This window comes from Syngnathus leptorhynchus, chromosome 19 (assembly GCF_054491065.1).
Source record: "Syngnathus leptorhynchus isolate UIUO chromosome 19, UIUO_Slep, whole genome shotgun sequence".
In the NCBI taxonomy this organism is placed as follows: Eukaryota; Metazoa; Chordata; class Actinopteri; order Syngnathiformes; family Syngnathidae; genus Syngnathus; species Syngnathus leptorhynchus.
The window spans coordinates 1,290,666-1,317,658 of record NC_141213.1 but is presented as its reverse complement, the minus strand read 5'-3'; the positions used below and the strand labels follow the sequence as shown (position 1 = coordinate 1,317,658).

General features: G+C 47.9%; 1 protein-coding gene across 2 annotated transcripts in view; it reads right to left on the bottom strand.

The window, feature by feature from the left end:
• Window positions 1-2,044: 2,044 nt before the first annotated feature.
• LOC147041485 (cadherin-7-like) overlaps window positions 2,045-26,993 on the bottom strand; it is a 59,942-nt gene continuing 34,993 nt past the window's right edge. Inside the window, exons 1-11 of one of the 2 annotated variants that reach the window (XM_085939203.1) lie at window positions 23,474-23,530; window positions 22,585-22,879; window positions 20,858-20,977; window positions 14,433-14,600; window positions 11,461-11,648; window positions 10,699-10,952; window positions 9,718-9,854; window positions 9,072-9,193; window positions 5,082-5,199; window positions 4,587-4,835; window positions 2,045-3,441 (exon numbers count right to left, since the gene is read on the bottom strand). In XM_085939203.1, the coding sequence (XP_085795329.1) occupies window positions 2,882-3,441; window positions 4,587-4,835; window positions 5,082-5,199; window positions 9,072-9,193; window positions 9,718-9,854; window positions 10,699-10,952; window positions 11,461-11,648; window positions 14,433-14,600; window positions 20,858-20,977; window positions 22,585-22,879; window positions 23,474-23,494 (2,232 nt within the window). In that variant the 5' untranslated portion in view covers window positions 23,495-23,530 and the 3' untranslated portion in view covers window positions 2,045-2,881. Of the gene's footprint in view, window positions 3,442-4,586; window positions 4,836-5,081; window positions 5,200-9,071; window positions 9,194-9,717; window positions 9,855-10,698; window positions 10,953-11,460; window positions 11,649-14,432; window positions 14,601-20,857; window positions 20,978-22,584; window positions 22,880-23,473; window positions 23,531-26,993 lie in introns of those variants that run through there. The other variant, XM_085939202.1, reaches the window with a different exon arrangement.

Genomic DNA, 26,993 nt, shown 5'->3' with positions numbered 1-26,993 from the left:
ATTTTTTTCTTTACCACAGAAAAGGTTTGAAAAATTCAAGCGCTTGCACGAGATTTTATTTTTTTTATTTGTATCTATAAACCGGGTTGAATGTGACTACAGTGGAGCCTCGGTTTTCGACCACAATCCGTTCCAGAAGGCTGTTCGAGAAGTGAATTGTTCGAATTCCGAATCATGTTTTCCAATTACAAATAATGGGAAAAAAAATTCATCCATTCCAAGCAAAAAACAAAAAAGCTGCTTTATTAAGCATTTTTTAATTTGCCTATTTTTGTCCGATTGCGCAACTGCAGTGCGCCGCCGATAATTTGTAACAAATTGTTAACAAATTTTTGAATTACAAAAATGAACAATTTTTAGCTCGAGTGACAAAATTCAAAATGGAAGAAAAACTTGTTGAAAAGTTGTTGATTTGGTCATTTAAAAAGAATCAAGAAATATCACGTAATTTTACGAAAGGAACTTTCTCAAGGCAGCCTTTTGTATTGAAGCCAATCTCTGGAGCGAGGGTCCCGGCGGGAAAAATGCTCCCGCCTGCCCACCCATGCGCACGGCCTCTTGTGGCATGTAAGCGTTTAGCATGTCGACATGCTGAACACGCGTCGAGCGCGCCATCAATCCCGACTCACTTAATGAGGATGAAAAGTCGTCGTGATACAAAGCCTGGCTAATTAGGCCTCCACCATTGATTATGGCTCTTTAGCGCCACTGCGTCATCGCCTGTTTTGCTTTTGCAAAACTCTCCGCCGGACATCTTTTGCTGCTTTCACTTCCAATTCATTGCTCTTATGTGTCGAGGCATAAACGTGTCCCAATATTTATGGAGCTGGAGCGGCTGTGATAAATATTCAATGAAGAGCGTATAGACACGCACGGCGTGTGGCTGCAAATCTATCCAGGGTGTTTTCTTTTTGGTGGGTGATTGCGTTGCTGCCGGCTGACTGTGAAAGAAAACAAAAGCGTGGCCTGATGCTGCCATACTTGTTTTTTTATCTGCCGTCCAGACCGCTAGACTTTGTCCACACAACAAGCCGTCCCCTCTTTTTTTTCCCTCTCTCTCCGAAGACAAAAGAAAAGAAAGACTTTGCTTTGGAGTTGTGCTTGTTTGCTGCAGGCTGAGCACACAAATGAATATTCAACTTATCTTGACAGGGCTAACATTGCAGCGCGCGTCGGAATGAACTTTTCCAACTTTGCCAGTACGGTAGAAGGGCTGACTCCTTTGAATTTATGACGCGGAGTTATGTCTGGAATTGATTGGAATGTGATTGGTGAATTGTGATCATATAGAAAAGGGTGTGCAGACATTTGCAACCATTGTCTCACTTGCATAGTTTTTTTCCCCAATGATTGACATTTTTTTTTCTCATCACAAAGATCAAGCGTTTGACCAGGGGGGGTGTCGACTTTTTATATCAGCGCGTGTTCCTGCGTTGCACACATCCGACAGAGGAATGGCGACTTCCAATTTGACCCCGCCGATGCGGGCTTGTGATAAGAATGGCAGCCGGCAGCGGCCACCGGGGCAATCAACCCAAGCGCCGATAGCGAGTCGCGTCGCCTGATTGCCGCTAAGTGTCCCCCGCGGCAAGCATCTTGTCGGACGTGTCCTCCTGATTTAGACTGACAGTCGTCCAAGGCGTCGCCCGCCGCTCCTTATGCCGCCGCACGTTCGCCCAAGCGCTCTTGTGTGGAGTGTTTGGAGTGTTTGTCTCGCCATACGTCAACGGCAAAGAGCACTTAGCCGCATGCTAATTAGCACTCACATTTTGAGTGGTTTACCGTACACTTCTGCTGGCTCCACAGAGAGGCACAAGTTTTAACTAGGACGATTTTTTTTTTAAGTTGAAATAACCGAGTCAAGTTCATTTGAAATCTATACTATGGATAAAAAAAGCTTAAATGGGCCTTACATGTTGTTTTAGCGGGAAATGTGCAAAGAACCCGTTAGCCCTCGCGTTTAAATTGGTTTGCCGTATAGCAACTTGAAGTCGATAGCTAGAAAAAGACACCTAACAACTCTGCGGTTTGACTGTATAGCAATTTTATTTCATGAAAAAAAAGTAAAAAAACAAAAACAAGTCACAATCTTGTCTGCTGAAAATAAATAACACCCATCGGTTGAAAGTGTGAGAAGGGAAAACCAAACGTAAACAACACAAGGTGGTTTTCGTACAGTGAGCGCGTGTTCCGTGACCATCCATGCTGGACTACAAAAGCAAAAACTTCACAGTTCCACCTTAGCGCCCAAAGACCGGCACGCTTCTTCTTCTAACGTCTAAGCGGTATCAATGTCACACAATCAAGAGCAATAAGAATCTAAAAAAAAAAAAAAGCCCGACCCGACAAAGTCGAGGAGGACTGCTTTTATCTCTGACGGGAGAATGAGGATTACAAAAATGAGACAAGCGCGACATTTCGACGTGGCGAGGGCTGAGACATCAAGCCGTCGCTTTTTCCATTGACTCACTTGCGCGACTTGTTTGAGGCCCCTCCCCCCCGTCAGCACCTTTCAAAACAAGACAAACGTACTCACAAAGAGTTTCAGGACGACCCTCAGGTGCAAGATCGGTGGCTTTGACCAAACTTTCCAAATGCAAACGCTTGGCCAGTTGGACGTGTGCATTCCAAAGTTTCCAAACTTGGGTCGATTTTTGATGATCTTTTTGGATGGCTGTCCGGCACCTTTTGGAAACGTTCCTTCTGCTTGGCGTTACGCAATCAGCATCTGTAACGCGCAACTTCAACTTGAGTCGAGACACCTGAAGTGAGATCCGAGATCCGTCCGAGGAGTTAAACGAGGTCCGAAGCTTTTTCGAGCGTCTTTCGCTTCGCTTACTGCGTCTTGTCTTTGAATCTCTCCCAGTAAATTGCTCATCTGTCAGTGTCCTCCTCTTCCCGCATTCAAAGGCTTCGAGAAGACGCCGGCGGCGCCGTCGCCGTTGCCGTAGAGGTCGGCCAGTTTCTTGAAGCGCGGCCCCCAGTTGCTGAGGTAATCATAGTTCTGCTCCGAGTCGGTGCTGAGCGACTCCAGCGAGCTGAGCGAGTCGGCCACCGAGCCGCTGCCCTCGAAGGCGTACGTCTGCAGCGAGTCGTACGGCGGCGCCCACGGGTCCACGTCGGCGTCCTTCAGACGCTCCCAGATGAACTCGCGGAACACCACGTTATCCGGGAGCGACTTGTAGGCCGGGCGGGTCGCTGCCGAGCCGGCGGGCGTGTATTGGAAGAAGGTGGGCGTGTCCGGAGTGACGTCCCGCCGCGCGCCGGGGTCTCGGATGACGTTGAGGTTGCGCAAGGCCACCATGTCAAAGGCCTCCGTGTCCTCCTCGCCGCCGCCCTCGTCGTCGTAGCGGACGATGTTCTCCCGAATGTCGCGCTCCTCCTCTAGGATGAGCGGAACCTTCCGCCGCCGGCGCGCCGTCACGATGAGAAGGACGATTGCTGCGGAAGACAGATGGCGTCAGTACGGAGTGACAAACGACGCTCTTCAGACGCCATCAAGTTGTTGGCGGCGCCGTTAGCAAAACGCTTCAGACGCGGCGGAAATGCAAATGACTTTGAAGCACAAGGAGCAAAACAAGCTAACGATCCATCCATCTCGTCGGGGTCCAATCATCTTTCTTCTAACATAAGTCAGCCCGTGACATAACCTCACGTTAGCGCCACCGCCGTTCTGAAACCAGGAAGCGTCGACGAGCCGAGCGGCACGGCTTGGAGCTCGCGGCGCATTAGCGGCTGAAAATAACTTTACGCCCAAGCAAAGTGGCAAATGTCGAATCGTCCTCCATCCGTCAATGTCAAGCCGCTGCCAGCAAAATATAATTTTGCGGCCCACGTTTCCTTTGGAAGAACATTCCAGCCCCCTTCGGTCGCTAATCACCTAGCAAACAAAAGGGCATTGGTCCCAAACGTGACGATTCGGGATTTAGCATTAGCGTTTTTTTGGACTCTTCCAATTCCGACCGATGTTAAGATCAAAAAGTCATCATTTTAGTCACGACTTCAAGTCCGTTTTCTGTTTTTCTAACATGGATAACAGGAAAAGCGTGTCGTGTTCCTTTTAGACAAATTCCTTGTCGTATCCTCAAATAACCTCAAAGGTCTTTTGTAAACGTACGCCAAACTGTCAGTCGTCATCTCCTTCCGCCTTTCGTAAACAATTACGCTGCCGAAACGCACAAACGCTGTCGACGAGCGCCGTCGACGCAAAAAAGATGACAAGTGGTTGCTGTGTGAAGACGGACGGACGGACGGACGGACGGACGACAGACCCGAGTGGACGGGAGAAAAAAAATCTAAGCGCTCCATCACGTCCTAATTGGCCCTCGAGAGGATTGCGCACCTAAACGAAGGCGCCGTAGTTGTCATGATGCCTCATTTTAAAAAGATTTCCCTTCTCAAGAAAATACAAAGTAGACCTCAAGGAGGAACAATTTTGAAAAATAATAATTCCATCAAATTCATTCTAGACACAATATTCACTTTTGTTTTGTTTCCCTTTAGGGTGATGTTTCGACAGCTGCCCTCGACATGACCCAGGAAACACGAGATTGGACCAATGAGAGGAGGCGAGGCTGACTTCTTACCCAGCAGTGTGAGGATGCAGCCTAGAATGGCCAAGAGAGCGCCGGTACCGAGACCGGTGGCGGCGTAGGCCACGGCGCCGCACGCCAGGGGAATCCCGTCGGCGTCGCACTCGCACACACGCACCGACAGCGTGTTGGTGCTACTCAGGGCCGGGCTGCCGCTGTCGGCGATCAGCACGGGCAGTCGGTACGCCGGTTGCTCGCGCCTCCGGAAGGCGCCGCGCTTGGTCAGTACGGACGCCGTGTTATCTGGCAAAATAAAAACAAAAGGAAGTCCAGAAATAAAGAACACAACCAATAAATGATGTCATCTATTGGTTGATAGATTTCTTTTGATTTTCTTAATAGAGTTGATTTATAGATTTGATTTTATAGTGTGTTTATAGATTTCTTAGATTTTTGAAATCTAAGAAGAAAAAAACCTGGCATCCTTCAATGAAAACGCCACAAAGCCAAAGAGGCTCACGTGAGGCCAGCGAGCCCCCTCTCGGTCACCTTTATTGTCCCGAAGAGTGAAGTTGAGATTTCCCGCCACGGCGGCGTCCAAGGAGAAGAAGAAGCGGTGACCATTTTGAGGCTCGTCCTTATCCACGCCGCTCACCGTCTGAATCACCTGCCAAGAACACCAAAACTTAAATTAAATGCGATATTTGTCGTGCGTGGGTGGGTGGACGGGACACGACAGGTTTGACAATGGCGTCGAGGTGGGCGTCGCTGACTCATTCCTCTCAAAAGCTGACGACTCCTTCGCAGCCCCGCCGGCCCTTCCCGACAATTTATCCGACCAGGCAGACCCGCTGTACCGACAACGTTACGAAAAGAAAAATTCAAAACAAAAAAAAAAGTCCAGTTTTTCTCACTTGTATGCCAACACGTGGAGGTTGCGCCGAAACGATCACAAAATGTCGGAATGCTTCGGCTTCATTGGGGAGGACAAAAAGAAAAACGACTTGGCAAAGCTGGAGCTATAAATCCGCCTGTTGATGACAACAGATGAGAACGCGTTTCGTTTTTTTATCGGGAAAGGCGTCGATACGACCTCGGGATTAGCTGAGATCCAACCTGTACCGAATGTTATGACAGCTTGCCGAAAGCCGCCATTCAACGGGTTATGGAAATCTGGATAGCGCGCCACCGACAACAACAAGGAGGAGGAGGCCACCCGGCCCTTACGCAATTTCAACCTTTTCATGTCCTTTGAGTGGTGAGGACGGATCGGCGGATTATCTGCAAGAAGGCGGCGGCGGCGAGAATAGACGCCCCCCCCCCCCAGGAAATCTAGACTTAAATCAAACACTTTGTAATGCATAAGGCCTTTCATTAGCACGCACACGCCTCGGATGCAACGCGAGGTGCTTTTTTTTGCCGAGAAAATCCTCCAATGGGCCTAGGCGCAAATTTACCCAAATGAGGAGGCCCGTGAGTCGATGGATGAAAACGTTCCTGCCGCCTCCAAAAGGCAAATGAAGAGTTGTAAGCGAAGCGCTTGGTTTTTCGAAAATCTTCAGACGGCACTGGCCGAAGCGCCGCTTTTGAAAGTTGGACAAATTCGACAGCAGTCGAGCAACAAATAAGCGCGTTCCGAGCATGAAGTTGTTTTTTCATGGCCAAAGAGTCACGCAAAGACTCTAGGGGGCGAATCCCGAGAGAGCTTGTCATCATTCATGCATGAACGGGCTCAAAAACTGACCTATTTAATTCATGAATATTATGCAAATGAGAAGTACTGCTTGCAAATGTTTTCCGTAGTGTAGCTTTTGCACTATTGGAACGCACAATGTGATGAGCGCAGTGGCGGATGCTGTTCTTAATTTTGGCCTACGTCATAAAATGAAATGAAACGGACGCCACCTGGCACACAAGCCCCGCCCTCTCTGGAAAAAAAAAAGCCAATTATCTCGCAGCCTGGCTACTCGAATGAAGCCTAATAAATGCATTCTCCAAAAAATTGTCTTCGCAGAAGCTGACACACGTTTGGAAGAGAAACGCGAACATCACATGTGACAGCGAACACGCCCGGGTGCCTTCTTTGACATCGACAAAGAAAGGAAACCCGTCGGCGTGGAATATTCAAACGAGTATTAGCAGACGCAGCCGAGCGAGCGTCTTTGAAGCAAACGCAAACTTGGAGATCAAGGCGTGGAGTGGAAATAAGCGCGGCGTCGACGAGGTGGCACTTGTCGCCGCGGCGATATGACAGCTGTCAGCGGGGTTGCGGCTTTCGCAGCTTTCCATCCGCGCCCTAAACATCACCCGCATGTGACAGGGCGGCGGCCTGCTAGGCCGTCTCGTTTGATGCGGATTGCGAGAGCGGTGTGATCCGATGATGTTTGTTTTCACCTCACCCAAAGTGATAATTTGGACGGATAGGCGATGGCATCGTCACTCGCAGCTGGCGATGCACTTTGCACTTCAGGGAGAGACGAGATATATAAAAAAAAAAAGGATAAAAAAACCGACGAGGCAATTTTTTTAAAAATTTGTCCGAATGCACTTCAATTTATTTTGGCGCAAAAGTAAAGTTTCCTTTTTTTTTTTACTGTCGATGATTTTGTACAAGATCCATTTGATAACTTGGCACAAAGAGGGAAAAAAGACGTTTTAAAATAGTTTGCCTGGCTGGCACTCCTGATGAGAAGGGGGAAAAAAAAAAACAAAGAACTGCTCTCAAAATGTCTTTCCTCAGTTTTAAGTACCCCCAAAAAAATGCAATCAGAAAATGACAACAACACACAAAAATACTCGAGATCAGACGTCGGCATTCGCCTCTTCTGATTCTTGAAGCAGACATCAAACAATTCTCTCCATATCTCAAATGTTGTATCGTCGTCGTCTTTACATCAACTTTCTCAAAGTCACAAACAGTCTCGAGAGCTCAATCGTGACAATCCATCAATCATTCACGCAAAATGTCAACCGTGCTTGACTTCTTTCTTTTCATGTCATTTGTTTTATTTTTACAATGTGCCATCGTTCGCCGAGGTTGAAACTGTAACGAGGAAGGGGTTGAAAGCAAAAAACGGGGACTAAAAATATATATATTTTTTTGAAATCGACTTAAAGGGGAACTAAATGTTCATATTTTCCTGATCCGCAGTTGTATAAAATACACATCTCATCATTCCCATGGGCGGCCATGATGGCAAGGATGCAGAGTGCAAGAGCAGGTGTGCTCATAGATGTAACGCGGCGGGGGCCGGGCCTGCCCTGGCCACCCCATCAATTAATAAAGATGGCAGAGCGCAGATGCCGCCGATGATCCGTGACAAGCGTCGAGTCCGTTCCGCGGGGAGTCGCTGCCGACGGACGGCCTTAATTAGGCCCGATGGCTGCAGGTTATTCCCACGGCCGCCGAGCCCGCCATCTGATTTCATCTTTGGAGCAGGTAGCGGGCGTGACAGCCAGTGGGCGGCCTAAGCGAGGGGACGTGGCCATTATCGGACCGGCGGTTAAATGAATTTCAAATCAGCACTCTGACACGTTGCCAGTCTGACATTTCATCTCTTTTATCGAACCGCAACTACTAGAAAACCGACCCCGTCCATCCGGGTCCCAGTCAAACGGTCGCCACAAACAAAGTCACGTCACACATTTGCCTCAAAGGTTCACTTTGCAGAGAAGATCGAGAAAAAGGACCTTTGGGCCACAAAGCAAGGACCTTCTGAACCTCGAGCTAAATGAATCAAAATAATTTGATGTGTTTTTATCATTCCGTTGCTGATGTTCCGATCCTCCAGAAGGACGAAATAAACGGACTGATTAGCAACATTCCGCTCGAGACGTGGCGCATCGTGTCTGGGCCCGCTTTGATTGCTTCGGCGCGGTCACATTCACATCAGGAATGAATTACGGGAGGGGGGGGGTTAAATGCGAAACGCGCATCGGAGCGGAGTGCTGGCGTGAGATTGATGGCTGATAGAAAGCCGCCGCTGCTTTTGTTCAGCAATAATCATCGGCGGACAAGTGGAAAGGACGATAATCATCCAGCGGCGGCGGTGGCGGCAGGGGCTTTGTCGATAACGCCGGTGGCTAATGAAGACGCAATGTTTACGCAAATAATGACTCGAGGGTGACGTGCGGGTAAAACAATTTCATTTCAGCTTCAACTGCACTTAGCCACTTTGATTTCTAATGATTTTGAAAATTAACACAAAACAAACAGGAACTAGTCTCCAAGCCAAATGGGAACTCCGTCCTGCATACCAATCAAATCTCTTTTTTTTTTTTTGCCACTCTCATCTCGGTGTCAGACAAGTGTGCGACATCTTCAACAAGGCCCAAATGGCTGTCTCGATTGCAGCCCGCCGCTAAGGCTGGCCAATGGCACACCCCCGTCAGCCGCTGCCTGATTGCCTTTCCCCAAAAGCCTCCGCCGGAGAAATCAGCTCAAAGGCCGCTCAGGTCATTTAGCAACAACCCGGTGGAATGCGAAGACACGGAAAGAAAAAGCTTCACGCAGGCACGCAAGATTGAGGAGGGACGTACCGTGCCCGCCGGCGCATTTTCACACACCAGCGTCTCGTAGTCGATGGCGAAGACGGGCGCGTTGTCGTTGACGTCCAGCACGGTGATGACGGCTGCGCCTTTGCCGATTTGGTTGGGGTCCTCTGAAAGATGGACAAAAGGAGCCATTTCATTTTTGCTTTACCACTTCCCGCGCCAACGCCTAAACGTCTGCGGCTGGGCGCAGCGGACGCTAATTTGGCTTGGCGGGGCCGGCCCGAGATGATGCGCTGACATTCAGAGGGCTGACGCGGCGGACACAGAAAAAGGACGCGCAGCACCCCGAGGCCACCGGCCAGCGTGTCGCGCTGACATGGAGGCTGGCGGACACCCGCTCAGCAGCTGCCGATTGCGTCTGAGCGCCACGACGTCACACGAGGAGGAAAAATAAAAACCCTGAGTCATGACCGCCCCCGGTCGGGTCGGGTCAGAGCGACTGTCCTCACGCGTGACTTCATTCTCACTGGCAGCACTACAAAATCTTTATGGAGTGCTGTGGCGCCACATTTGCGTGCCCCCAACGCGCTCAATTAGGACTCCGACTCTTCTTGATTGCCTTATAAAGAGCCCAGACAAGCCACGGAGGGAAAAAACGAAACAAAACGATGAAACACGCGAGGCGACTCACGACTTTCGATGGCGAGGATGGTGATGTTGTGCACCGAGTTGGCCTCGCGGTCCAGCGGCTTGGCCGTGCTGATGACGCCACTCAGCGCGTCCACGTTAAAGAAGCGCTCCATGTCTGTGTTGCGGTCGATCGAATACCTGCAAAACAGCCGCACCCTACAGTCAACTTGCACAATTCTTTTTAAAACTGAAATACAAGCGTGCAAAATCAATACATGTTAATAACATCGATGTCATTATTTTTTTTATTTTAATTATATTTTTTTATAGTTTTATTTATTAGTGTATTTTTTATATAATTTTTGAATATTTTATATATATATATACATATTTATTTATTTTTAAATATATTTTTATTGATTACTTTATTTTTTCCATCATTTTGTATGAGAACATTGCAAGTTCAATTAGCCTCCACCTATTGACTATTCCAGCAAAATAATTTGACTGCGGTGGCGCCGTTAGTTCCGCAATCATCTTCAATTCGTCTGGTGTGTTGGAAAAAATCATTTGGCAGACGCTGATAACAACCAAGAAAAAAAAAAAGAAGTACAATGCTGCAGTAATTTGATTTTCTGATTAGGGCTAGTAACAATTGTGATGGAACATTGACTAAATTCATTCAATTAATACAAAGTGGGGAAGGGGGGGGGGGGGGGGGGGGGGGGTCACCCGTACGACACCCGACAGATTGTCAAGGCAACGTTTGGAAGCGAAAAGGCCACAGTGGTAAGCCTTGACCCGACTAAAAGAATGCCCTTTTCTGGCTTCAAGATGGCATTTGACTTTTGCAGATGCTGCACCCCCCCCCCCCCCCCCAAGCACAAACGGTGCCATCTGGCAGCGCTCTTGACGGCCACATGGGGGACTTTGCAGCGCATTAAGAGTGTCGCTTCTGCTGAGCCTTTCATTGTGATTACATTTGAGCCCACCACAACACGATCCTCAAGTTCTCACAAGAAAAAAAAAAATTCCCTCGTACCGGATGCTGCTGTCTGAGGTGTCCGGATCATGGGCCGACACCTTCCCGATGGACGTGCCCACCCGGGCGTCCTCGGAGATGGACATGGTGCTGAGTGGCGAGGCGAAGACGGGCACCTCGTCCACATCCTCCACGCTCACCTTGATCGAGGTGGTGTCGCTGAAAGGGCCCAAGTTTAGGAAGTTGGAGTCGATGTTCCTGTTGGTGGCCTCCACCCGCAGAGAGAAGCTGTTCTTCCTTTCAAAGTCCAGAGGCTGCCAAAAGGGAGGGGAGGGGGGGTTACTATTAAGGAGCTGTTTTTAGCATTGCTGATGGATGGTCGTCACGGCGACATAGATGTCGTCATGTCACTTTGGCAGCATCCAAGCGGCATTTAAGGCAACATGCGAGCTCATCAATTTGACACTTTGATCGGCGCGTCCGGATAATTGCCTGGCAACGATAAATCAAAGACAGACAAAGATCCAATTGGCACGCCTGACGTAGACGGTCACAATTTAGCAGGATTTCGACCGTTTATGGTGCTTTTTTTGTGGAGGCGGTTTCAAGTAGTGAAAGCATCGGTTGTCATGGCGGCGCCATGTGGTTTACACAATTCAGTCCGTTTAGAAATGAGCACTTTAGGGGAAAGGGAAACAACTGAGCAGCTGCTTAGGAGCTTTGAATAAAACATTTGCACATGAATGAGCTATAAAGCAAAAGCGCCAAATCGGACATTAATGATGTGAGCTAGTGATTGTTTTGATGTGGTCTTGGTTGGACCTTTAAAAGGAGGAGGACTCCTTCCTGCGTGTTCTCGTCCGTGGTGATGTTGAAGACGCCGGGCCCGTCGCCGTCCATGATCCTGTAGTCCATCTCAGCGTTGGGACCCATGTCGGCGTCGGCCGCCTTGATCCGGGCCACCACCGACTGCACGGGAAGCGACTCCAGCACCGTGTATTGGTTGACCTCTGGGAACAAAAGGTCAGATGCAAGATGGGAAGCTAGCTCATGAGGCTACCAAGAGCGACGTGGTGGAAAATGAGAAAACGAGAAACCGACCAAATTTTTTTTGGGAGATGTTTTGGACTTTGGATCGCAGCCAACAAATAGAGTAATTGGGGCCAGTCTTTATTTACGTAGGCGGTAAATATTAAAAGCATCTCGGTTGCCGTGGTGACAAGACATTCTTCACTCAATCGACTCTGTGCGGAGGCACGATTTGGGATCCAAAACTGCTAATCGGCTTTCAAAAAGTACATTTCCACATGAATGAGCGTTGAGTGACACCAGTGGAAAAAAAAATAAAAAATAAATCAAAGCTTTGCTCTCACCTGCTACAGCAGAAACTATAAACGTGAGTACAGCGGCTTTCATTTCCACACAAAGCTTTTGAACAAGCTCTAATAGTTGCCAAGAAATTACGGAATCTGTCATTCACGTCAATGTCTGAGTTCAACTGCGGTGCAAGCGGTGCGGCGCAATATTCACTCTCAAGTGCCGTTGTACCAATAAGACCAAAATGATCCTCACCATGATTTGGGATCATTGTTGCAAATACGGCGAGACTATTCCAAGTTGAACAGGCCAACATTTTAGGATCCCAAAACGATATTTTTTTTTCCAATTGAGAAGCCATCCTTAAATGATTGCTCCTTAAATGGAGGTTCAACTCCATTGTGAGCTTCAGTCCACTTCGATCCAAGCGTCCACTTCACAAGATTTGATTACGCCATGCACGGCTCTCTCATTGCCTTTCCCCGAGCTTTTGTCCGAGCCCTGAAGCGGTCTGGCGAGCATAAAGGAAGGGAATCATATTCATAATCATAATCTCCCCCCAATCGGCGTGACAGAGCTCATTACGAGACCTTTTCTGTGTTTCTGACAGTGCCCCCCCCCTCTCCCGTCTAAATGCTAATCTGCCCCACATTGTTTGCGGCCATGTAATCTGTATAATGGCTTTTTAATTTGCCGTGGAATAGCGGCTCTCTAAAAGGCGAGCGGACCGAGAAAAAAAAATCCAATTTGCTCGTTTTCCACCTTTCACCACTGAGTAGCCCGTCCAGGTCCCCTCTCAGGACTGCTCCGGGGTCTCTAATGCTTCGTAATGGACTGTGAGGAAAATAAGAAAAAATGAACCCAGGTTCATCGCTGTCATGAGCAAAGGTATAACCGCAACTCACAGACCCTAACTGAACACGTCTGGCATTTTTTTCCCAAATATGCATGTAACATTCTTCTCGGGGCATTTTGGTTCGCTTCATTTACGGGCCGAATCACAACTTAGAACTTTAGGCCAACTCTAACGCAGCAAAATCTACAGGAGTAAAACCAAATAAGGTCTCCGACAGTTTATCTCCCTAGAGAGACAGCTGGCCGGGTCCGGGGTTTAGGCGTTACCGATAAGTTGTTGTGCAAACTTCAACGTCTCGGCGCACTCCCTCGTCCCGGGAGGCAGCAAATTGACTGGCTGGCGCGTGGCGGTCCGAGAGCGGCGAGCCAACCGCGGGGCGGCGGGGCTGTTGGTGGCAAACTGATTGCTGGCGCTTTGGATTATTTCACAAGAAGCCCCAGACATCTTTGAATCCTAAAGCTGAGCCAGGAAGCCATTAGCACGCCAGGAAATAAACCCACAACAACAACAACTACAAAAAAAAGGAATCGGATTGATATCGGTTATCCGATGCCAAAGCTTTGCGTGGTTCTGATGAGGAATGAAGCAGGGAGATTGCTCACCTTGCAGGAAGGCTTTTTAATTTGCTGCTAGCGAGGGCCAGAACAAAGTAGTTAGCCGTTCATGGATCAACCGAGTGAAGTTGTGGTGGCCAAGCTCCAAGATTAGCTTCGGTGGTAGAGGTGCTAACATACATACAAATGAAAGAGCTAACAAACATACAAAAAACAAACTTACCAACAGAAGAAAAAAGAACAAAAGCCTAGACGACAAAACCAATTTTCAAACCAGCTTTTAAAAAACAAATTAGCCAACTAACAAAGAAAGCAACTAGCAAACAAGCAAGCTAACAGACAGAGCCAAGACCAAAGTAGCAAAACAAGGGAACAACACAAATCAACTAAAATGGTAAAAAAATGAACAAAAGAAGATTCCAAAACTAATCAAAGTAAGATGGAAAGCAACTTAGTTTGGACAGATACCATTCCACATTTCATGGCTTCTCCCTCGGCCAGTCTCTGGCTATTGTTTACCACAACTATGCCACTTATATGCTGAGTGAAGGTTATTTTCAATTTACCATTCACTCTGATTGTTATACAATCTGCATCCCAAAAGAATTCCAGTTTCAAGTGCAGCAAGTGCCTTGCTGAGTTTAAAATGCTTGGATGCCAACCAACAAAGGAGAGCAAAAATCATCCGCGTCAGTAAATCAGACGAATATTTTTTGTAAGACCAAATGTGGTTAAAAGTATCTGAAACAAAAGTAGCAATTATGTAAAGTGGTGTTTGAAAGTGTCAGAAAGCACTTCTGAATGAATGTCTCTCCACTCAGCTTATCTCGAGAGCACTTTATCACATTATTTATTGCACATGATTTTAATCTACATCAAGTTTACAAGAGGGAGGGGGGAAACCTTTTGTTCTTTCTGGTTATTTTTTGATAGCTTTTGTCCATAGAGAAATAAAGAAATGTTTTGAAGTCAAATTCATAACTCTCAAACAAAAAGCTGAAGGCTCCAAGACATTCCAACTTTAGCACCATAATCAATCAGTATTGCCAGGTGGAGGCGGGGCTTACTGTGAGGGAAGCGAGGCGGGTTGTCGTTGACGTCGGTGAGCGTGACGGTGACGGAAGTGGTACCCGAGAGGCCGCCCATCTGGCCCACCATGTCCTTGGCCTGGATGACCAGCACGTACTGGTCACGGGTCTCGCGGTCCATGTTGGGCAAAGCCGTCCGGATGACACCTGAAGGCACAAGTAAAGCACGTTCGTTAGCGTGCCCGCCAAAATTCCTGCAGCATTTTGATGAATGCTTCGTTTTGTTTTTTTTCCCCCAATCTCAACCTTATCTCCACGTTTCCTGATACATTTTTAAAATGCAGGGAAAGTGCGCTAATCCTTCAAAAGCAATCACTGTTGCTTTCAAAGTTAATGACTTGCCGTTCGTTCATTAAACGACGCTTATTAAAGATTCCCGCCGAATGCGAGAGATTACTTTGTCATTTCTCAGACGCTCGGCGGTTTGATGGAGCAGATCAAAAGGCAAATTTATCGTCATCTTCAAGCGATGAAAAGCGGGAGGGAAACACTGCTCGTTAAACACATAGTTGTGTCCAATACTCAATTAACCGTGTTGTGTTTAGACACACAATTAGCAGGGTCGCTTATGGAATTAAGAAATCAATCGTTAATGAAATAGCTGAGGCAAACGTGAAATATATGACAACCAGTCTGCTTGGATGTGATTAACAACAATGACTAGAAAGTCCACTTCCACAAAGGTTTCAATCGAATGCCATCAAGCTAGTTAGCAACAAGCTAGCGAACATTCTCTAAATGTCTTCATGTTGTTGTTGACCCTGAAAATGATTCGGTTATGTCGTAAGATTGTTTATTGTTTCAAAGCTGTGGTGGTTAATTTATTTTACAAAGAATGAATTGCTTTTTTGGGAGCCCCAACATGCCAGAAGCGAAGCTCAATGCCTGAAATTGAACAGGAAGTCGGCCATTTTGCCAATTTGGGGGAATTCTGGAAATGTTCCCTAATGGAAGCTGCTGCGAGGTCTTTTGTTTGTCCAGAAAAGGTCCAAATTTGTGAGCCTGTGCTCTAATGATATTTGGGCACCTCGGACCTCTCCCACAGCTGTCTGGTGGTCTCACGTGTTCACGATGAACATTAAGCGAGTCTTTTATTGTCAAGCTTCTGCCTGACTCGGGGAACTTAAGGCGCTGCATTGCAGTGGCTGTCACCACTTCATGAATTAAAACTACATCCATAAAAAATACACACTGTGGCTTGTGTGGGAAGAAGCCTAATATTATGCCAAGCGTATATATTTTTTTATGTTTGTAGTCGCAGCTAATGAGGCCGCCGTGACAAGGACGATAGCGGCAGGCGAAACTGTTTTGCCACAATTCCTCTGCTTATTTCAGTTGTTCCTCCCTCTTTAAGGTTTATTGCATCACTTGAAAAAATGTCGGCAATATTTGCAAAGAAGTGCATTCATTTGTTAATAACACATGTTTATACAAGGAGCCGCCAGGGACATAAATCAGGATTACCTCCAACTCATCACTGATTGTTTTTTTCTCTCACTCACACGATTGTAATCCTCTCATAAATCATGTGGATTTATGCTTGAATACTGAAATGTGTTTCAGTAGACTGCATGAGAGCGGCCACTTTGTTAGGTACGCCTACTCTGAACAAATTGAGGGGTCCCGAACATGAGCCCAGCAGCACTCCTTTTAAAGTTAGAACAAAACACCAGTCTCCCGCTTCACCAGGAAATTTGGTGGACACGTCTATCATCAAAAATAATAATAAAAAAAAAAAAACACGCACAAAACATCTCAAGGACCCCGGCTTGAAAATAAACAGGAAGTTCAAAATCAGTCATTCCAAAGATGCTAAGGAAAACGTAGTCGAAACATCACCACGCAGCCCACCGCAATAAAAAAAAATAGCACGAAATTAAAACCTCTCTGACAGTGTCATCAATCAAAACAGAGAATCTACTTTTTTTTCCAATATATTTCTTGTATCAAGTGTTAGAAGGTGAGGCGGGTCTACCTAATGAAGTGGCCAGCGAGTTTGGTGGAAAATTGCTCAGTGTAGCTTGTTAACGTTCTTTCTGGAGGACAATCGCTTGCTTTATTAACTTGTCAAGCTTGCGCACACAAACACACACACACACACACACGCACACTTTAATGTGCACTCAGATACTGCTTTTGGGCCGGCGCCAACATCGCGGGCTTCCTCGCTGGCCGAGCACCGCTGATGAAGCTTGGCTCTCTTTCCAGCCAGCAAGAAGCTGATTGGCTGTCGTGACAGCATTATACGAGTCTTAATGCCTTGACTTTGTCTGCTGTTCACTGTCAAATATATATATCTCTATATATACTTAAAAGAAAAACAGAAAAGGAAGGATGGGACTGTAAGTTGTCTATCATGGGGGGGAGGGGGTCCTGCCTGGAGTTGTTACGAGACTTTTATGGCTTTCCAGAAGTTGCTTTATGAGTGTTTTAGTTACTGAGGGGAATATTGGGTGGGATGCGTTGACCTCAACTTGATGGAGTTAACTTTCAACAAAGTTGGCAATGCAAGTCTATTGGAAACTTTGTGGCAGCCCACAGAGTCAAAATTGGCCTTTTTTTTGGCATTTACCTTGTCAAGAAACTGTTAAATTGGCACCACCAGGCCAATGGAAAATTCCTACTAGCCTACAGAGAAATAACGGAAGCATTGAAGTGTGTAAGAAAAGCTAATTTGGCAAGAAAATGTCCGACTAATTAGCCCGCGTGTTCATTCAGCAAAATTTGCTTGTGTGTACAAGGAGAACCTAATCGACAGTGCACGTTTTGAAACTTCTAATCTGTACTTTTATTTTTTTATCACGACGCGGGTATTTTGCGTTCTTTGATATTTCATAGATTATTGGACGAATCCAGCAAGCTTTTGGTCTTGCTATTTTTTTTTTCTGCTCAAGTTTTCTGATCAGCCTGCCCAATAAAAATGAGCTTTCCGACCTTTAAATTTGTCTGAATTTAGCCTGAAGTGTGTTTGACCTATGACCCCACCAGCTAATCCCAAGTAGTGTGTACATTTTTGAAATTGTTGCATTCAATTTTGTCATCCTCGAGCATATTGCTTTTCCATTTGGCTAAGTTCCATTCTTTTCTCATGGCGGCAAAGATTTAACGGCCGCCGATTGCTCGGCGTAACGAGAGCGGGAAGCAATCTTGTCCGCGTGGGAGATAGCGGATACATTTTCTATCTCGGCTACATCCCGGCCTTAAGCCGCCGTCCACCTACGGGTGACTCTGGCTGACCGCCGAATGTCAATGACAACGTGACATACAGACGTGAGGCATGATGAGGAGTGACAAGAAGGTTACCGCGGCAACCGCAGGCCGGGTGAGGAAAAAGGTCACGTTCAGGCAACGTTTCACCACGTGCTCACGTGGCGACCCGCCTCTCGCCAAAATTCTTCCGGGACGGACCCCAGCTCAGAGCCGATGGCTGGTTTCATAAAGGACGTGGCAGCTTGTGGCAAATCTTATCTCTGTTGTTAGAGCAAATAAAAGGCACTCTCGCACAATTGCAGACAGAGGACGAGATAACCCCAAAGTTGATTTCTTCTCCTCTTACTGAGGATCTCGTTTGGGTCTTTTTTCGCCTCTCCACACCACCGCAGGGCAGGAAAAGGAAGCCTTGGGTGTTAAAGTTCACACCACGCAGGTCTGACTTGGGCTTGTGTTACTTCCATTTCCCATCCTGGTAGCTACAACAGCTTTCAAAATCCGAGTCTCTGGAGCTAAAATTCACAAGCCCGTTCCTTCCATCGTGGCACATCTTACACAGACGCTCCAAAGCTGGGAAACTTTTACTTCTCGTTCTGTCTCCGGCAGGTTTAAGCACACCGAAGGGGGCGGGCCTCCGAGTGTGACTTGCTAATTAGTCCCGTTTGCGGCACGCGCCATGGTCTTTGGTGCTGGGTGACTTTGACAAAGTGCCTAACGGTCAGGAGGGCTTGCGGGGGGGGGGGGCTGTGAAGCTGCATCCCCGGATGGCCTTCTTGCAACAACTCTGCGTTTTTCTTTTTTAATCCCAAATTGAATCTCCAAGGTGCCCTTGGGAAACGCTACTTCATCCCGCAGTGGCTTGCAAGCCACGCATAATGCAGACGGCCAAATACATCCTGAAGCGCTTCACTTTTGTCATTTATATTCATCGATTAGTCGTAGTTGAGCTTGAAGGTGATGGCGCGGCGAGATGCTAAGGAGCGGGCTCTTAATTGATAGCCGCCTCCAGCGGCTTAGGGCAGAGTGCGCCTTCGACCGCCGCGCAGGTCACTTCAGCCGTAATTAACAAGATGCACGCTCGCAAAGTCACAAATGAGAGTGGAATCGGGTTCGGGTGAAACGCAGGCTGCCGTCGGAAGGCGACACGAGCGGCCTCACCTCACGTGCCGGTGACAGGTGATGGCCGGCCAGACGGCTTTGTCTGCTCCCGGTGGAGAATCTAATTAAAAGGCGGGCGCTCAAAGAAAGGAAAAGGCCACGTCCAATCCCGACTGGCCGCCCTCGTGTGAAAATGTCAGAAAGGAGATGCCCGCTCGCCGTGATCGTCTCGTGATGGAGATGTTAGCACGGGGGCTCCCGCTGCGGCAGCCGCTCCGAACGGAGAACATTACGGCCCGAGGCGTCTCATAAATCTCCCGGCCTCCCGCTGTTGGCTAATACAGCGGCTTGCCGTGCAATTATTTCCCTCTGATGACAAACAACAAAACAAAACACGAGCGAGTGTGACTAACACGCGCTGTCAGGAGTCCATTGATGGAGAGTTCCATGAAAAGTGCACAAACACATGCGGCAAATTGTTGCAACGTTTCCCTTGAAGAAAAAAAAAAAAAGCGACTGAATCCGTTTCGGGTTCTGGCAAGCTGTTTCCTTTCGGAATCCCTCAATTATGTGATTGTGAGATTTCGCCGAGGAATTAGGACAGCCTATGGCCGACATATGCAAAATGGCAATCTGCTACGGCAGCAAAAGACATGCAGACTTTGTGACTCAGGTTGCTGAATGGCTCACCTGGCCGGAGATGCCGCTGCCCCGCTTTTGTGTCGTGAGGCTCTATTTGGCGAGAAAGGGGCTGCCCGAGGGGCCTCGCAAATCCCAGCTTCCCCTCTTCATCTTGAAGAGCTCAAATCTGCCGTTTTGACGTTGTGTGTGTGTGTGTGTGTGTGTGGGGGGGGGGGGGGGGGGGGGGCTCGGTGCTCGCCACCTGTCTGCCGCCAGTAGTGAGGCGACAGTCAGATAAATGCGCGGAAACAAGGCGGCTGGTTAGCACCGGGGGCGGCGAGTCGGAGCGCGACGCGAGGTCGTGCGCCGCAGTCGGGATTTTAATCATCTCCTCTCCCCGGGAGTGACACCGGCGCCGCACGGGGTAACAAAGATAGAGAGCGGGGGGAGGCACCCAGTCGACAAACAACAGCCTCGCCAACCTCGCCGAGTGGATTAGCGGCGTCGCTTGGTGACAACTAAGCAAGCATCCGGGCCAGGTGGGAAAGAAATGTTCCTCTTTTTTTTTTTTCATTTAATGTTTATGATTCATGACATCGTTAAAAGCAGCCACAAACTGCGACATTGCCAGATCAGATGAAATTAGAGTCGGCGAATGAAACGTGAGGCCACCAAACCGAGCAAGTGGCCGTGGCTGAAAACAACGTCCGACCCGAGGACATTGTCACACGCGTTGGCGGATTCAAATCTTAAACGACGACCTCGGCATTCTCCGACCGCTCCCGTCACCGTTACTCAACGTGAACTGAAATCGTGCAGCGCGTCAGCATTGCTGTTCGGAAAAGCGCTCGACGTCTATTTTTCATTTGATGCCGTAAGTCGACTACGCTAAAAATCCCTCTGTGCTAATTAGCCACTTTGAACATGTTTGAAAGCAGCCGCTGTGTTTGAAAGCGTTCGCTTATTTTCTACACCTGAACCGCTACTAGGGATTTTGAGAGGACATTTTAGTAAACATATACGGATCCCCGTGGAGATACATAACACGGATGTGTGTGTATGTGTGTGAGCCATTCATTTGCTGCACTTGCTTCTGGCCGTTCATCCATCGCAGGTGTTTTTACAATCCAGCCATTATCCCGGCCGCGGCTTCGCCTCTCCTCGAGTCAAGTCGGCGCCCGGGAAAAGTTTGGCGCTCGTTTGAAGAGTTGAGCTCGGCATTACGGGCTGTCTCGCAGCATCGAGGGCTTGACGGAGCCTTTCCGATGCAATGCGGTAAACAAGCTTCACAGGTGTGCCGGCGCTTCTGCTCCTTAATTGGCTAGCGAGGTTCACGATGGAGCTAGCAACACACGCGCGCACGCACTCACTCACTCACAACAGTCGGATGGAGTGACTGTGCAGTATACGGATTCTCTATTACTGAAAAGACTTTTGTGTATTATTTTTAAAAATGACGTGCTTGAGGCACTCACCTGTCTTGGGTTCCACGGAGAAGTAGGGCTGTCCGTGCACGATGCTGTACACCACCCTGGCGCTGTTCCCATACGTGGGGTCGTCGGCATCGGTGGCCGCCACTTGCACCACCATAGTTCCTGTGGGGGCGGACGGGCCTTCATCAGTTACCACGGCAACCGACACGGCTAATTGCGGAAACGGCTGCGGTCGCATTCGAAAGCCGAGTCGCATCGGAGGGACGGAAACTTGCCAGGGGGTAAATAACGTCATCGGCGCCGCTATTTAACTTCGGAATGACTTATTTTGGGATGTCGTCAAGAAGGCAACATCTCAAACATCTTTTCTACTCCCTTTGTTTCTGTTTTGAGCCAAAGATGTCGACGCCAGATGGAGAGTGCGACCCATCGAGGACTTAAGCTTTGTTTGTCCAGGATGTTCTCGCGGATCACGCGACGTAATTACATCTCACATTTCTAAATTACTTTCTTGAGTTTTCAAGCAAGGGTCATTGCTAACATTTTTGGGCTCCAAACCTCAAGACTGAATTGAAAGTGAAGTCAAATGATGAAAATGTCGAGTTCAAAAAGGCTCCTTGCCCGCATGCTTCATATTTCACTTTAACGACGCGCACGTTTCGATTTTTAGCATATGACAGAAAAGCGCCGCCTTTTGGGAAGCAAAGCCGCTCGTAAAAAACGCGACTTTCGAGGCGACCCGTGTTTTACGGGCTTTTACAGAATGAAGTGATCACAGAAATGGAAGATTAGAGTCGGCCGGGCGCCTCGTAAAGAAGAACAATTAACGGGCCGGCGGGCGGATGGCGGCTCTGTGCGCAGGAGTTACAGCGGGCCGGCCGGAGAAGGACGCCCGGATTATATCATCGCCTCTTAGTCATGACGGCTTCCGTTGCGGCTCATTGGGAGCGCCAAGGTCAAAGGACCGACGAGAGGGAGGGCGCTCGGCCTCACTTGAACCGTGGCGGCTGGCAAAAAAAATTCCATTTGTACTTTAAAGGTCTCACTTTTTGTTTTCTGCTAATTTCCATCTGTATGCAAGCACCGGGGAAGAATTTGATTTTTTTTTTTTTAATCTGTATTTGCAAGCACAGCATTAGTATAAAACCCCTCGAGGGATGTGCTCGCTCTCCACTGGACAGTTTTGTTTTGTTTTTAAGACAAAAGGCCATGGAAGACGGAGCAAATGAGCAAATGAGACATGAGCCAGTTATCCGAGCAAGTTGTTTAAGTCCATCGAAATCGATCTTGTGAGAGTATCATGTTAGTTAGTTGTTAGCTGCTGGCCTTGGACGGTATTGTAGCTACCAATCACGTCAATTGTTTTGGATGGCTTCCATATCTCATCCAGAGCAGAAAGTTAGCATGTCAGTCTGTCTGCTGAGTTTGTTGCGGTAACAATGCGCCGATGAGGTAGCAGCTCGCGGCCTAGCCGGCGGCATTTCACCATCTCGGCTGGAGGACGCCAGATAACGGCTTTGTCCCCCGATCAAAATGGATTCGCCTCAATCAGAGGGTGACCACGCAGGTAAGCGTGGAAAGGAAAACGCCCCGGAGGCGTGCCTCGCTACACTCCAGTGGCTTCTCAAACGTGCGTCACACATCGACAGCCTTCAGGCCCGCGCTGGCATTTCAGCTGATGGATGGCCGGCACCAAAACAAGCCCGGCTGGACCAGGTTAGATTCAAATGTAATGTAAGAGCAAATCATGGAAATGAGAGCAATCTCACCTAGCGGGGACATCTCCGGCACTCCCGCCAAGTAGGGCCCGTCGAGAAACTTGGGCTCGTTATCGTTGATGTCCTGCACCTTGACCACAAACTCGGAGCGCGGCTCGACGGGCAGATTGCTGAGTCGATCCACGGCTTGGGCCTGTAGCGTGTAGTAGGCCTGCGCTTCCCGGTCCAGCCTCTTGGTGGCGTGGATGTCGCCCGTGTTCTCGTCGATGGTGAAGATGGAGGTGGCGCCCTCGCCCGACAGCACGTACTTCACCTTACCGTCGCCCTTGTCCACGTCCGAGTGAAGCTGGCCCAAACAAAAAAGGGCATGAATGGAAATATCAAGGCCTTGTGTACATCTGGCTACCGCATTCATATTTATGGAACGGCCAATATGAGCAGCGACGTTGTCATCGGCGCTTTGCATTCATCTGGACCAAACGCTGAGAGCTTCCTTGATAAATTCACGATTGTAAAGACCGAGCGCGGAGGTCGTGTTCCCCAGTGGGATAAGTCCTTTTTGATTGGTTCATATGAAATTGCCGTGTGGACAAATCCGTGATCAAACCGTCGGTGGAAAAGAAAAAAGGTTTTTTTTTTTTTCATATCGCCGAGCAAAACTCGGATGAAAAAGGGTCGACTAAAGCTGGCCTGTTATTATTTAAAATTCCGAAGAAGCATCTGAAAATCCCCGAATGACGTCCGGCGTCACTGACGCTCTAACGAGCCGCAATACAGAGTACCACAAGTGGTGAGTTGAGGCTTTTAAGAAAAATCTTTCTGCAGACGTCGTGATAGAGCACCTTCCATTTCACGGGACAGAATGGGCGGGGTGATTTAGGTTTGTCGAGCGGCGGAATAAACTAAGTGGGATAATGGCGTGCATTTATGTGGCGCCTACAAGATGCTCCGAGTGCCTCATTCACGGCGTTCAAAATGGAAGACAGCTCAGGTCATCCGGACCCACCGCTCGCTATTATTTGCGGGCCATTAAAAAAAGAAAAGCGCTCCCCCACCCCCCGCAAATAAAAATGGTAGCATGACACTGATTCAAGTCTTCAAAATAATGTGGCCATCAAAGCAGCATGCAAGATTTTTTTTTTTTTTTTTAGACTGACAATAGGTTGTCAACACAAAGATGGTGTTTTAAAATGTGAAAGTGGCGTGAAGCCCTTGTTGCTTTGTTTGCAAGTAAAATGAGTCATTGACACGCCGGCGAGTTGAGCCTTTCGGCCCAAGACGTAACTTAACTCGCCGAGCCACTAGCGTAAAATTGTGCAACCTGGAAAAGGCAACGAGAATAATCGTATTGGCCCATCGGGCATCGAGCTCAATCATGTTTTCGGTTGTTGTGCTTTTCAATCACAGTGGAGAAAAATAACAATTGGCTTGAGTCAAATGACTTTTTTGCCATTATTGTGAGCAGCGGCGTCTAATTAAGTTTGTGTGTGTTTGTCATATTGCGAGGCGACAGGCTGCCTGTGTCAACATTTTCTTTGCATTAGCGCCGGATTATTGTCGGAAGCCCTCGTTCGATCTATTGAAAGAATGTCAACATGACGGGAAATAAGCGACGGCGCTGCAAGTTTTATTCGACGCCAAAGGTTTTCCATTCCCGTGATGCGTTAGCGACGAGAGCTGGCGTGTTTGGGGAAGCGCCAGAATTGCCATTTGGCGTCTTGGATTGGCTCCATGCTCGCGTGTTTAACAAAGTCAACATTTCATTTTGGCGAGGGGAGGTTGGGCACCCCCCCCCCCCCCCCCACCACCACCACCACCACCACTCTGCACTTTCTATTTCAGTCCAAACATCATTTCCTGTCTGCATCTTCATTAAATTGGTCATTTCTTCATTTTTCTGCTTCGCAAATCAATAACCGAGCAGACGTTTCAATCCGCCGGGCATCGTTCATTAATTTCGAGTGGTGAATCATTAAAAAGGAGGCCGACATGAGAGGGAGATGTGTGACGGTACGACAGAAAAAGAAGGAGGGGGGGGACAAAAAAAGAGATGTCATGCAAAAAATCCTTGTGAGCAGCTGGCTCGGACATTTGGCGCTTTGCGTCCATTCACTTGTCGCCACAGGAGATTCACGGGGAAATTCATTGGGAACCATTTCAATTCACTGACCCGGTTTTTTCGACTATAATCAAAACCCAAGCTCACTGTTGGTTGATTAGTAAAATTAAATCAATTGCTTTCTTTAGTGTGATTATTATTTTTTTATACCACCCCGTGTCATTATGTCTCATTATTTATGATTATAATGCTGATTAAGTTGTTGAGTAAGTATGAATGAAGTGTACTTCTATTGATCCATTCTCAATCATTTTCCGTGAGGGTGGGAATTGGAATGGATATTTTGAAACTGTTGACAGATTGGACTCGATTCCTGCCAGGAATCGAATCGCTTTCGATGACAAATTGGCCAATGAGAAGGCAGATGTGAACAAAGATGGACAAAACGCGGCGAGCCGGTTTGCATTTCCATCGACCGCTGCTGCCACCATTCAAAGAGGTCGAGGGAAGACCCGGATATTGAATGGCGGACATTTGTGCTGGGAGTTGAGACCCATTGGGGGTTCCTAATATTCTGACTGAATGATGAGAAGAGAACTAGTGATGACCCCCTCCACTTAGCCACCATTCGCCCGCTCCCACATCAATGGACTGATTCAAAAGGTAGTCGGGCAAGCTCTTGTATTTATTCCGATATTTTATGCGTGTGCGCGTGTGTGCGCCCTCATCACAGGGATGCACATGAATGGGGGACAGGAATAGGCATCCCTTTCAAATGGTTCTGGAGGAGGGAATCAAAGCTCCTTTGTCAGAAAAAAAGGCCAGTCAGATGCAAAGCCGCTATTTTATTGTGGGCTGTTTTTTTTTTTTTTTGCTTCGTCCCCTGATGCGCAGCAGCAGAAGGAGGCTGCCAGTCGTCTGATGGACACATCAAAATAAAAGTGAACAATAACAAGCCGGTTGTATCGTTTCGGCGTGGCTCGGTGTCACCCGCAGAAATACGCGAGGGGAACGTTGTTTGTCGGCAACCGTTCGTTTTAGCTATCAAGATGCTAGCAGCTCGTCATTGATTTCACAGGTGATAAATGCGGCCTGGCCAGCGTTCTTTCTCGGACTTCAGTGTGTAGACAGGAGCTAACTGAAATGAATGTTACCGTCGGTGGCTAAGTGCACGCTTCAACTTGCCGTGAGTCACAGCCGACAAAAACTGCAGGCGAGACGCTTTGATAGTGCGCTAATGCTACTCTATGATTTGCGACATTTACAAATGGCCACGCACACACACACAAAAGTGAAGTGTTGATTTTAAGCAACAGCCAGCGTAAACCTTGCATTCTTTCTTTTGGCTAGCAAGAAGTACAACTATAAATATCCGCCTTCCGAGAGCCTGGCCAGATATTCCCACCTACGATCGGAGCTCATAAAATACTTACAACCTTGTGAATTCACACACACACACACAAACATACACACTCTGTCTCGCACTCTCACGTCGGCTAGCAAATAATATGATTTGTCAGAGGGGCTCCAAGGGGGTCAAGGTGTGCATTTGACACATCTTCCTCTCCGGCGTGGCACAATAACGACAATTTACGAGCCGCACTGTCGCTTGCCAACACGCGCCGCAAAAGCACCGCAACAAAATGTCATTTGAGACGCTGACACACACTTGCACTTGCTGACGGCTAGCTTCGTCATTGCCGTCCGGCATCATTAGAAGTTGCACTTCCTGGATGATGATGATGCAGATGATGATGATGAGAACAATAATAGTAGCGGTAGTAATATCACACCAGTGTTAAAAAAAATCAAAGAATAGTTAAGACCCTACTGATAATAACAAGTATGATTTTAAGATGTCATTTCTTCATACGCACTCCAAATGATTTCTTGCAGAGGTGAGCGTGGGCAAAAAAAGAAGAAGCGAGCCTGGCGGAAGGAAACGTTGGCTTAATGACACGGCGGGTGATTTGCAGCTGATTTTACCAGCGACAACTTTGTTGCATTGTGAAGGTGAGCCGTCAAGGTGAGCCAACCCGACTCTAGCCCGCCGCTGCTGAAAAACACTTTGCTCAATCCCATTTTGCCGCCGTATGATGAAAAAGCGAGCGCCGCGGCCGAGGAGCCATTACGCCGCCGAGGGGAGCTTCTCCGGCGCCGCTCCATTTTTTTCCTTTTTCCTTCCTGTCTTGATCTCAAGGGGAATGTGACAAAGCCCTTCACAGTTTTTTTTTTTTATTTTGCCTCCGCTCTCCAATTTGCACGACCCGCAGCGAAAAGTCAAAATTGGCGAGCGTGCGCTGTTTGTGGCCGCTCTCCATCCATCTTGCAGCTACTCTGCATTGTCTTGTAAAAAAAAAAAAAAAAAAAAAAAAAAGCCCAATAAAATATCCTAAAAATG